The sequence below is a fragment of the Vitis vinifera genome, chromosome 12 (genome assembly GCF_030704535.1).
Source record: "Vitis vinifera cultivar Pinot Noir 40024 chromosome 12, ASM3070453v1".
Classification (NCBI taxonomy): Eukaryota; Viridiplantae; Streptophyta; class Magnoliopsida; order Vitales; family Vitaceae; genus Vitis; species Vitis vinifera.
This window is the reverse complement of record NC_081816.1, coordinates 2,993,153-3,006,734: the sequence shown is the minus strand read 5'-3', so window position 1 is coordinate 3,006,734 and position 13,582 is coordinate 2,993,153. Positions and strand designations below refer to the sequence as shown.

General features: G+C 30.2%; 2 protein-coding genes across 2 annotated transcripts; both read right to left on the bottom strand.

Moving 5' to 3' along the window:
* Positions 1-3,208: 3,208 nt before the first annotated feature.
* Positions 3,209-4,658, bottom strand: LOC100248875 (14-3-3 protein 9). The gene is made up of 5 exons (XM_002276602.4): positions 4,449-4,658; positions 3,967-4,273; positions 3,775-3,862; positions 3,560-3,666; positions 3,209-3,473 (listed from the first exon to the last, which is right to left on the bottom strand). Exons 1-5 carry the CDS (start codon positions 4,519-4,521, stop codon positions 3,281-3,283), a joined length of 768 nt encoding a protein of 255 aa, XP_002276638.1. The 5' UTR covers positions 4,522-4,658; the 3' UTR covers positions 3,209-3,280.
* A 1,886-nt stretch (positions 4,659-6,544) lies between these two features.
* On the bottom strand, positions 6,545-7,226 carry LOC100266048 (heavy metal-associated isoprenylated plant protein 28). The gene is made up of 2 exons (XM_002276644.4): positions 7,156-7,226; positions 6,545-7,075 (listed from the first exon to the last, which is right to left on the bottom strand). The coding sequence occupies exons 1-2, from the start codon at positions 7,220-7,222 to the stop codon at positions 6,717-6,719; spliced, it is 426 nt and encodes a 141-aa protein (XP_002276680.2). The 5' UTR covers positions 7,223-7,226; the 3' UTR covers positions 6,545-6,716.
* Between the last annotated feature and the right edge of the window lie 6,356 nt (positions 7,227-13,582).

Below are 13,582 nucleotides of genomic sequence, written 5' to 3'. Positions count from 1 at the left end.
TATATATATATATATTTGGGTGTAATACGGTAATTCTTAAATTTATAACCTTTAAAACAAGACCTGATATTCATTGAACAACAATTGATTTTTAAATAAGATGATTAAAACCCGATACAACAAAGAATTAAAATATATGGCTTTGAAGTCAAGAGTATTTTAAATTGTATATATATAAAGTGATTTTAAAATTTTTTGTTATAATTTTAAACTTTTATAGCGGAATTAATCTTTTAAATTTTTTTCTTTTATACTTTTATTGGATTGCTTGAATAAAAAAATTACTAAAAACATTTTTATACTCCTTGTGATTTTTCTAAAACATTTTTTGAAAACTATTAGTGATTTTTTATATTATTGAAATTATTAAAAATTTGTACCTAAGCTTTTCTTACCATTGTTAAAATGATTTTTTAATATTTTTTTTGGAATTATTTACTTTAGGTGTCAGTCGGTACACTTTCTATTTTTTGTTTTTACGAGCATAAAATTATCTAAAATGTAAAAACTCTTTAAAATTTATCTTAAAAATAATGAATTTTAAAAATTATTTAAAAAATTGACGTACAAAAAATTTTAAACTTTAGCTTGTGACATAAAAAAATAATTTAAACTATGTATGAAATTTAAATAAAGTAGGAACGATCAATTCGTCCTTATTAGTAAATTTAAATATGATTCTATTTTGATGTGCATAAAAAGAGTACCATCAATTATGTGATGTTACATGTGCAATTTTTAGTCTTATGACTTTATACCCGAGTTTGGATCTTTATGCTTTAGTCTCATGTATTTGTACCATCATTCAACGGTTTGAATTTCATCACATACATCAATAGCTAAGATGTAGATATCGGTAAACATTGATTCAATATTTAATATTTTTCATTTAAATAATCATTATGAAAATAATTACCACTTTTTTGGATATAATAAATTTTTTTATTAACATGTTCATGTGAGCTTCAATCATTTAGGTTTGTGTTCACAAATATGATTTCAACAACGTTGTAAAACATTTAGCTTTTATAAGAAATATGTTTTCAATCATTAGGAACCTTGCTAACTAAAGGAGATATACCAAGGATATGCTTGCCCATAATTGAAGAGGGAATTTCAAAATTGGTTAATGACCGCATTGCCCATGTACTAGCAACAGGAATATGTTATATCCATGGGCATATTCGGCTTTTCAGATTTCATATAATCATGGTTGGGAACTTATTCCAATATTCAGAATTCCAGAGAGGGTTTGTTCCTTCTCCAATTTGCTGCAAACCCTAACTTTATGGGGAAGAATATGCTCACTTGTTGAAAGAATCCTCCGAACTTTGAATTACTTACCAAAATGGGCCCTAAAATCATTTTGAAGAAATATTGGAAACATAGAAAATAGATTAAGAATATTTCAAAAATTCAAGTAACTAATTAATTTTTTAGTTTATAAATTATTTATTTGGAAACAATTTTCTGTTTTCAAAAACACTCCTAAACAAAACTTAAAACCGTTGCAATGGAAAATCTTGTGACAGAAATTAAGTCATGATTGCAAAAAATTGTATAAAATAGTAGAATATGAATTCTTAAAAATATCCAAATAAAGACAAATCTCCATACCATGTTTATGATTCACAAGGTGATAAGTCGATTTAATGATTTAATTTGACTTAAAAACTTAATTTAAGTTACAAAGTGCATTAAGTATATTTGATAAAATAACTTAATATTATAATTTAAAGTAATAAAAAAAATAACTTTAAGTATTAAATTAAAATAGTTAATCAGGGTGTTTGGTAAATCAACTTAATGATTTAAAATATTTGAATAATTTAATTTAAGTTATTAAATAGATTAAACATATTTGGTAAAATAATTTAAAGTTAAAAATGACTTTAAGTATTAAAGTAAAATGGTTAACTTATTATTAATCTCACTTTTTTTATTTTATTACTCACGTTTAATAAGAATATATTTTATTACTCATTTTGTACTATAAACATTTTAAAGTTACCTTATACATTTATAATACTTTAAGTATGAGTGTTTAATAAACAAGTTTATTGTTTAATATGAATAAAAATGAATATTAATTAAAATTAATGATGATTAAGGGTAAATATTTCAATTTGGTAATTTAAAATAAATTTTAAGTCATTAAGTTAATAACTTAAGAATAATTTAACTTAAAATTAACTTAACTAGTAAGAATATCTTTAATTTTATCTCATTTGTTCATATTTAATGAGAGTATATTTTATAATTACAAATTTCCATTTACAACCCATCTTTTATAATAAATATTTTTTTTTAAATTCTATTATGTATCTATAATACTTTAAATATGAATATTTGACAAATAAATTTATTACTTAATATTTTTTAAAGTATAACTATTAGTTAAAAGTAATAATAATAAATATATTAATTTGATGATTTAAAATAAATTTTAAGCTAACTTTCTCAAATAGAATTAATACCTAAAATACAAATTAAATAACAAGTTTTATATTAGTAACTTAAATCATTAAGTAGTAAGTATTAAGTTTTACCAAATACTCTTTTTATAAATGAAGATTTCAACGATTGGGATTTCCAACTTGTTTTCTCGATCCTATACTTACATATTTTGAGGTAATTTTTATTATACAAAAATAATGCAATTCATGGCTCTAGGCACTACATAACATTAGACGCATCATGAAACAAAATATAAGTAATGAGTTTTGGTAAAACTTAATACTTATTACTTAGTGACTTAAATTAACTTTTTAAATCAAATTATATTTAAGTTGTTGAATTGACATATTTATCCTCCTAAATTATAACTAAGATAAGGGGAGTCAAGTAACAATTAAGGAGTAGTGAAAGAAATCGTGAAAGTAATTATGACAAATTATGATAAAAAAAGTAAAGTAATAATGTGAATTTAAAAATAAGTTAATTGTTTTTATTTATTAACTAAAGTTGGAATGATGTGAATTTAAAAATAAGTTAATTGTTTTTATTTATTAACTAAAGTTATTTTTGACTTTAAGTCGTATCATTAAGTTATTTTACCAAACATGTTTACTTAATGACTTCAATTAAGTTATTAAGTTGATTTACTAAACACCAACGTAATCGTTGACTTAGAAAAAAGATTAATATTCCAAATATTTTTTTAAAAAAATGGAAGTATATAAATTTCACTATAAACTTAAAAATTATAAAAATAAAATGTTTCAAAAAAAAAAAAAAAAAAGGAAGATAAGAAAAGTAAAGTACAGGCCCCAGAGGGGGATTATAAACTAAAACGCCTCAATACGAAAAATAGATCATCTGAACCCAGAGGCACGTCCGCGGCCCACCGGGCGAGGTTGTCCTTTATAAGGTCCAAAATTGTCATGCTATCTTCATACACTTCCTTATTCAGCATTTTGCCTTCAATCTCTCCCACTGCTGCATCAACGGTTCGCCTTGCAACCGCCATCGCCCTGTCAAATATGTATCAATCAAATCAAAAGCATGTTTCGAATCAAACGGGGATAGAGCAGGTTCTGAATATGATACAAGTACAAACCTTCTACGTGCCTTCACAATATCATAAAGGAAGACTGAGTAATTCAAGTTGGAACCCAACATAATGGGATTCAAAGGAGGAAGACCCTCTGCTTCAACAATGGCTGTCTGCATACACACCCAAAAAAAAAAAAAAAAAACTTTAAAACACTCGACCCAGATGATATTTTCTTTTCTTTTCCAGGAATTTGATGAATATGCATTGAAGTTAGTGACCTGATATGCTTTCAAGGAATTACTAATAGCCTTTTTCTTCTCACTTTCAGTCTTGTACTCCGCCATGTACCTGTAATAATCGCCTTTCCTGCAAAAATTCAAATGCCAAACACTCAGGGAAATTAACGACATTGAATCCCATGGATTGAAAGCTTGAAGAAGCAGAAACCCTACTCGTCAGTCCTCACTCACATTTTAAGGTAGAATACTCTGTTCTCATCGTTTGTGGTGAAAGGAAGAAGGTGTTTATCTAATAGACTCATCACCTCTTCACAAATACTCGACAGATCGCTTTCGATCTTCTCCTGAAACTCCCTAATCCGAATCACCTTCTGCTTGGCCCCATTTATTTCTTCGTTTGATTTTCCCTGTTGCAGGATTCCCCATGATGATCTTAGAGGCTCAATGGCCTTCTTGTACGCCACTGAGAAGGCTGATCTTTCCTCTGGACTTAATTCAACTTTCATCATTACAAGCTTCTTCATTGCATCCCCCATCTCTGCCAGATTTTTATGCAAAAATCGAAACTTTCAATCTTCAATCGACCAAAAAGATAAAAAAAAGAAAAAAGAAAAAGTTCTAGGGGATTTAAAAAACCAGTAAAAATCTGCTGAAAATTCAAATAGACGATTTTCTAGGGCACCAAACAACTCGTAGTCGAAACCGTAACCTACCGTCATATCGCTTCGCTTGTTCAGAGAGCTTGGCAGCGAAGAGGAGGTCGTGTCGTTCTGCGGAGGAAGCCATGGGGAAGATTTGGAATTCAGAGATTAGGGTTTGCAGAGAATGGGGGGTTTAATTGGATTTATTTATAGATTTAGTTATCGGATTGTTGATGGAGATCCACATTGATAGTGACACAGAATCTTCGGAATAAGATATGAGAAGGGATTGTTTGGATCCAATTAGAAAACAGATGTTACCCTTTCCAAATTCAATTTCGTGTCCAATTCAAATTTGGGGCCTGTTAAAATTTGAAAGGAATGTGGAGTTAAACTCCTTAAATTATTTTAAGGAAATTATTTTAATTAAGAAACATAAAATATTTTCATAAATTTCAAATAAAGTTAGAGGTTTGTTATCAAATACATCAGTCCCAATATTCTATTACATTGTTTGAGATGTTCGGTAACTCACAGGATTGGTTCATTGAGGAAAATCCAACCCACAAGCATAATCAAAGCAAAATACATGAATCCGAATACAACTAGATATTTTTTCAAAAGTTTGATGAATTTTCATGGCAACCAAACAAGGCACAAAAGTATCTCAACCTGCATTAGAATTTTTTGCAGTGAGGAGACTATTGTTCCTCTCTAACTTCTTCTTCCAACACTGATGCTTCCCACACTGACACTGGCTCTTCTTCTTCCAACCCATCATCCCTTCTTCTCCTTCTTCTTCATTCTTCCCAACATTACGACTCTCTCCTCCCACTGAAACCCGCCTCTCAAACTCCTCTCCGTCTTCATCATTCACAATCCTCCCCGAATAATCCCTCGTCTGCTTCTTACTTTTAACCCACAACCCCCTCATTCTCTCCCTTATCTCGCACCCCTCCTCCTCATGCCCTCCACTGCAAAACCCACACTCCTTTTCCCTACCCCCACGAATACTTTGCACCTTCTCCCACGCAAAGGCCAGCCTCAGCGCCTCGTTCAGCGAACTGGGTTTCTGCGGGATGATCCAATCTTGAAAATCTTTCCTCAGTCCATCAATGAAAATGCCTTCAAGCAGACCATCTGGGAGGCCATGATCTGGCCACCTCTTTAGTATCCATTGCAGTCTCAAGAAGTAGGAGCGAACTGATTCTTCAGTGCCTTGATTTATCATCATAAGTTCCGATCTCAGTTCGTCTGTAAGTCCAAGCCTATGGTATGCCTGCAAAAATGAGGATTTAATTTCTTCCCAAGACAACGAAGAGTACGGCTCGATGTTTAGATCATACCATAGAGCAGCCTCACCGTCAAGTGTAACTGGGAAAATCCTCATTATCATCTCAACTGAGGACACATTGTTTGCTCGGCAAACTTTGGTGAATCGGCTTAAATGAGTGACCGGGCATTCATCGGAAGACCCTCTAAAGATGGGTAAAGGCGCTATGTTTATATAGGAGGATTGTATGAAGGGATTGAGAGAGTTTGACGAGGAATTCAAAGAGGAAGAAGGCCTGAAACTCTTGCCTTTGGGGATGGATTCAAGGGCAGGCAGTGAAAATTGGTCACCAGGTGCATTAGTCCCAGACGCAGATTCATTGTCGGTGTATACAGATTGTTCATCCTCCTCCTCCTCATCAAATTCATATGGAGATTGGGAGGGAGATTGTTCAGTATAATCATCATAAAACTTTTCTTTAAGGATTTTGCGATGATGCTTTCTTGGTGGGGTGTAGGTGACAGATGAAGCCGAGGAAAATTCCGGTGAAGGGGCGGAGTGTCGCATCCCATGAGTCATTTGCGGTTGGTTCCAGAGAGATGAAGAAGTGAAAGTGAAACCTTTTAAGTAGTGAAATGTGCAGGATGAAGAACCGGTTCAGGGGCCCTGGAAGTGAATAACTACCGGTCCAAGGTAGTTACTGAAAAGGTATGTATTCAACTGTTGACGATTGGGCAACCCCATTATGGGCTTGTATGATGTCTATAGTACATTTAATCGGGCCTGGAAGGCCCGTACTTTGTATTTTTGAGATCGTTGTTAGGATGATAGGACATGCTGAAAATGGAACTGGGACGAATTGATTTTGCTTGTATCAGGATTTTTTTGATATTCGCCACCTTTTTAGTTGAAAAAAAACATATTAACAAGGAATCAGATTAGTGACCTATGCACATATTCCTGCATCTAATATAAAGCATAACCGGCGCTCGGCCACCGATTCAGTTGTGAAATCATGCATCAACACTTGGAATAAAGATGAATTGAAGATCAAAAAATGTCAATGGTCACATTATAGAACAAGCATTAGGGTTGTCATCGCTGAAAGCAGCACCAGTCTGCTCCCCAAAGATGGTGGATTGCGGGGGACGATGATAATAGCTCCCATCATGGCTGTCGTACCCATGCTTGTAGTAGTTGTAGTAAGAAGATGGCTGTGGGGTGAAGTGAGTTGACGGTCCATTACAATGATGTTGACTGATATTGAAATAGTCTGTGCCGTTGTGATGCTCTGGGTTGTAGGGTAAGCTCCACAGCTCGGCTCTTCGCCCCGTCTTACGGACGGCCTTGAGAACTTTCTTCTGATCAGCCCATCCCGTCACCGTCACCTTCTGTGTCGCCATGTCTATCTCTATGCTGTCAACTCCTGAATACACATACATGCAAAATTCCATGATTTTCAGGCATTTATATACCACAAGAATTATGAAAGATCTAAGTATGTACCTTTCAATTTTTGAAGGGTTTTCTTTATTTTGCTCTCGCATCCAGCGCAGTCCATGTGTACCCTCATCTCTATTGTCTGACCCACAAACAAATTGCTCTAAATTCTCAGAAATATTCTAAACAAAGAAGAAAAAAAAAGACCATTCTCAATCTTTTCGTGTCTCTTGCAGAGATACTGTGATTGTGAAGAAAGAATGAAGAGAATTACCGTCATGCTGGGGTTTATTGTTTGAGAAATATACAAGAGAGACTCTCCTGATCAATCCGGTGCAGAATTAAGCTGATATGTAGCTCGAACTTTTCAGCAGATGGAATATGAATATGAATATGAAGTTCGGGGTCATCTACTCTGGTATTTATGGACTCCACTGTCTTCTCTTAATTTTATTTTAAGCACCGACTTCTTCCCCAACCAATGCAGTTCTGCCACCCATGCATTAAAAACAATGGGCTGCCATACTTTAGTCTAAATGCTGCAACTCACAACTCCTGGACGTTACGGGGCATTGACTTTTCCTTCACTCGATTCGGAAGCAGATTGTGATACGCGCGCTGCAAGGCTGCAAGTGAATACGGGGTGGATGAAGGTGAGGCTCACATGGGTGCGATTGAGGTTGGAAATGATGATCCGGGAGTGATGGGCGGGACAGTGGAGCGTCGGAGGCGGTAATGGGCGTCTGGGGAATTCACGTGACAGCGACCCTCTCGGATCGTGTCCCCTTTAATGCCTGCCTTGCATTCGGAGCTTCCATCTGCGATGGCCCTGCTGGTGGCGCTAGTGGCAAAGACGGCGGCCAGGTGGCTTATGTAATTTGGAGTTTCCGTACGAATGCATGAGTAGTTTGTGTGGCAAACAAAACTAGGCCGGTTGGGGAACTTTTGTTGAAAATACTTTCCCTTTAAGGAATATTAGCACTTTTCAAGCTTAAAAACACGCTATGGATAGATTTTTAATCGAAATAACTTTTTGAGAAAATATATTATTTTTAGAATTTTTTTTCTTCATATTTTTAATTTTTTATTAAATTAAAAATATTAAAAATTTATTTTTCAAACTTTTACATTACATACTAATGTATAGTATTTTTATGAAAATGAGAACACTAATTTTTTTTTTTTTAATATTTGAATTGCCAAGTAAGAATTCATTGTTGAAAAATGAAAAGAGTTAAAAAAATGTTAAAAATTAATTTTTGAGAACTATTTTAAGAAACATAGTCAAATTAACTCCTATTTTCCTTTACAATATATTTTTTTTCTTCATTTTTATTTTTATTTTTTTTCTAGTGAGAATAGGGGATTTACAAGCAATGACGGAGTTAGGATTTTTAGCTCAAGGAACAACTTTTAAGATATATATAAATTTTACCAATTATAGAAGATGCAGACTTTAGCCTCCCAATGACCTAACCTTAACACTTTTATTCGATAAGTATTTGAAAGATATTTCCTTAAAAAATATTTTGATTTTTTTTTTTAAATGTTCTTGAAATGGTCCAAAGTGATTCTAGATACCCTACCTTTGGCTTCCACCAAATCTTCTCTTTCTCTAAAAAATTTAGATCAAATTGAAATGGACAATAACTTGAAGTAACATATGACATTGAAAATTAGTATCAAATATTTGAACAAAATAGAATTCTTTGAGAGGAAAAGAAAAGTCATATTAACAACTTAATTTATAAATAATATCGATAGATTAATTACTTATTATTTGATTACCTGACATCTTATATTCAAAAAATAAGAAAATTTCTTATTATCAAATAAAAGATTGAATTATGATGACGAGTCTTTTTTTGAAATAAAACGTGTTTTTTTTTTTAAATTAAAAAAAAATTATAACTTTCAAATATTTTTATCTTGTCACACCTTATCCTAATTTTCAAAAAACAAAAAGAAAAAAAAAAGAAAATTCCTTCTCCCCAACAAAAGGATTACCTATCAATACAAGGTGAACTACCAACTACCAAAGGCCATGGCCACCAACTTCTCCCCTTTTTCCTTCAATTCTTTACATCTTCTCCTACACCTAAGAGGACCATCACTCATGGTTTTACACGTTTGTAAGGTTTTTTTTGCTAGAGTTGGAAGTTAGACGAGTTTGACAAGTTTCTTCAAAAGATTGCTTTCTTGTTCAAGAGTTTTGTAGGCAAAGCCCTTATTCTTTAGCTATCATCATTATCCATCCCAAATTTCAAAATTTTACTAAATTAATTTACATAATTAAAAAAAAAAAAAAAATTTGATTTAACAAAAAGTAAACAAAGGATCTAATTTAATGATGACAGATAATTGATTCCAATGGTTAAAATCCAAAGGATTCACAAGGAAAACATGGAGGGTGTTGCCCATCGACCAACAAAAATTTGCCAACCTCATGTTTCATTAAATTTAAATGTGGTATTAGTATCCACCAACCCACTCTTACCTTAATTTTATAATGGCCAAAAGAGACGAGGAAAAAGAAAGACAAGAATGTTTGACAAAGTAGGAAACCATGATAATTCCCACGAAGGTAGGATGGTTTTTATTCAAAGTTTACACTCATAGAACACTATACAATCGAGTATATGTGCCAAGAAAGCAGGCAGAAGCGGTGTATGAGAAAAGTGGGTTGACTATCACTTTCCATTGGGAGGCTATGAGCCCACCATGACTATGACAAAACCTGCAACTCTTAATCAAACACCTGCTTCTTTCCGTAGGTTCAGTGTATAGAACCATCTACAAAGTTTCAAACGTCTCTCTTTCCTTGGCTCCGGCTGCTAACATGAGTGTTTGCCATCTCACTTTAGCATGGGATTAAGACACGTTACTAATTAGTAATTCTCTAAGAAAATCATTGACATGTTTGATAAATGTTTTCGGAAATAATTTTCTATTTTTTAGAATAAAAAAAAATTTAGAAAAACACGTTTGATAATAAAAAACTGTTTTCCTCTTGCTTAATTTGTTTTTTGTTGTTTTCAATTATTTTCTAAGACTATTTAAAAAAATGATTATACAAGCAAGTAGATTGATCGAAAATAAAACATTGAATATAAAAATTATTTTTGAAACTTATTTAAAAATATTAAAAATAGGTTTGTTTTCAAAAATAATTTTCTATTTTTTAGAATAAAAAAAAATTAGAAAAACAACGTTTGATAATAAAAAACTGTTTTCCTCTTGTTTAATTTGTTTTTTGTTGTTTTCAATTATTTTCTAAGACTGTTTAAAAAAATGATTATACAAGCAAGTAGATTGATTGAAAATAAAACATTGAATATAAAAATTATTTTTAAAACTTACTTAAAAATATTAAAAATAGGTTTAAAACAATTCAAGTTCCCAAATAAACTTTTGTTTTACAAAATATTATAAAATTATTTTTAAAAACTATATTTCAAAATTATATTCGAAAACAATTATCAAGAATCTAGGTCAATTTTCAAAATGTTTTTGACAAACAATCCTATTCAAAGTTGAGACAGTACTATAAATGTCTCAACTTTTTGGATTGTTTCCAAATATTGGTTTTTTTTTTTTTAATTATACCATAAGTTACCAAACTGTTTTTGAATTTGGTAACAAATAAAAAACATAAATATTTTTTTAAAAAATAATTTCAAAAGGTAACATAATTTCTTTTTGTGAAAAAGTTAGGATATGTTTGGTTATAAAAAACTATTAAGAAAAAATAAATATTAAAAAAATAGTTTTCTCATATTTGATTTCATTGTAATATATATATATATATATATATATATATATATATATATATATATATATATATATATATATATATATATATATATATATATATATAATTAATTAAAAATTTATACATTTTAAAATTATTTAATACAGAAAAATAAATAAAATGAATTTAAATAAACATATAAAAATCATTTAACTTTGAATATATATTTTTATTTTCTTTCAATTTTTATTATTTTCTTTTCTTTTCCTTGTATTTTTCTTCAAAATTATCATAAACCAAACACAATCTTATGGAAATTAGAAAGGAATTTGGCTTATTACTGAAACTAGTATTACTATACACAAATTAACTATTTAATCATCAATAATTAAATAATAATAAATATTATTTTATTTTTCATAATGTAGAAAAATATTTATATATTATGTCACTTCACAAATTTCATTTTAACTTCTATATTTTAAATATGTTAGACAATGATTTTAAAAAGTGTTTTTAAAAAAAATTAAGTGATGGATAAATTTTAGTAATCAATTTTAAAATTTTGAAAAATTACTTATAATATTTAAAAAAAAAACACTTAATAGGTAATTATCTTAAAAACGATTTTCAAGAAAACATTTAAAAAAAAACACTCATAGTAAAAATATTTCAAATAAAAACACTACCAAATGCAAATCACATTTCAAAAATAATGGCACGGAAGTCAATGGGTTGTTACTCGTTAGTTGTAAAATTTATTAAATTTCTTAAAAACTAAGGCTTCCATCCCACTTTTGAGCATAGCATTTTGTTGGGTGTGGATCAATCACTAAACTATAGCTGGTTTGAACTCAAACTTTGGCATTTCTTCTCTCACAATAATTAGAGATTGATGGACCCAATTAATAAGGTGGTGGCGCGCAGGTCAAATTTGGGTCTAGGTTCAAATTTTTTCTTCATAGTCCTGCTGGAAATCCCATTTCATTTACTAGATAAATCAACTTGTCAACTCAATATATTAAAATTACATCATATTTCAAAATGTTTGAAAATACATATTCCTATGGAAGTTTATTGGGGTTGGCTGGTTGGCTGAGCCCTCTTTTCATCTTCTTCTTTTTAATGATGTGATCCACTGTTGTGGCATCATGAATTCAGATATCAAGGTGACCAAGAAAGGGTAAGGCAGGGGTTGACTCTAAGGATACTATTTTTCAAATTCAGGTGTAAATCAATTATGATTTGGGAAGTATCTTTTACAAACTTTTGGTGGAAATGGTTTTATGAGAATTTATTTTTAAAATAGATTAATTTTATAATAGATTTAAAATATTTTTAGTTACTTTTTATAGAGTGTTGTGAATAATAATTGTTTTATATAAAAATATACGGTAACCTTATAGAAAATAAATTGAGAAAACTGTCTGTCATATTTAAGTTCTCAAATAAAATTTTATTTTTAAAAGCAATTGAGAATTACTTTTAATAACTTTCAAAAAAATGATTTCAACACTTAACCAAAAAATAATAGATATTTTGTTAGATGACAATTTTATCTTTGTTTCATCACTTCAAAACTATGACTCTAAACATCTAAACTATAGAAAAAAAGGTTCTGAATGTTAAAACTAAGAACATGACTCTGAACGTTAACACTAAGAAAAAAGTGAATACCAATTAAATGTGATTGATCGATATAGGTGCAATTGTAAATTCAAACTTGACAGACACAAAAAAGACTCAGATTGATATATGTGTTATCTCAAAACTCAAATGATAATCCAAAAATAAATTAATATTTTATTAGATCACAAATTTATCTTAATGTGCAAGGTGCAATATTTTAGATATGGTCAAGGGAGTTCAATATGTTAAAGATGATATCAATTCCCAAATCTCGATATTCAATTTGGATCAAATACATTTAACTAATTACAAAATAGTTGCAATAGCTTGCAAGTAATATTACCAAATGTGTTTGACACCCCCACATAAACTTCTATTACAATTCCATTTTGAAGCAAATGAAAAAGAAAAAGAAAGAGGATATCTAACTCATATTAATGATTATTCTCCATAGAATTACATCATAAATTTTATAAATATTAGTCACTAGTCATAGGTGAATTAGCATTCTAGCTTCCTTTCACAAGACATCTCATGCCCGTCATATAATATGCGTTTAAATTCTTCACAAGGAGGGAAAAAAAAATGGAAATTTCTAAATCCTCATCAGTTCAAAGTTTTACCATAAAATCGAAGTCCGACGATTTTAATTATTAGTACATTATTTTGGATAAGTTTTGATGCATATCATCATAAAAATTTAATATATTAAAATACAGAAATGTTACTTCAATATTTGTTACTAGTTCCATTATCAAATCAACACTTATTGAAAAGAATAATCAATCATAACATTTCACATTTACATTTGTTTTTTTTAATGAAAGAATTAAATTTTACTATATATTTTCAATTATCGAAATCATATGTCCAATTACTACCAAATCCATTACCTAGTATTTTGCTTTGTTATCATATACAAAAGCCTCTTCATGATTTCAAATTTTATTCACTTGTCAATCTATAAACTAATATATAAATAAACTACATATCAAAATAAGCACGAGACACATATCTCCCACTATGGCTTGTTTATTTCTTCTTCTTATGTATATACCTATGACATAAAAATAATCCTTTATGATATGATTAGACTCCACTAGTAGAGGGAAA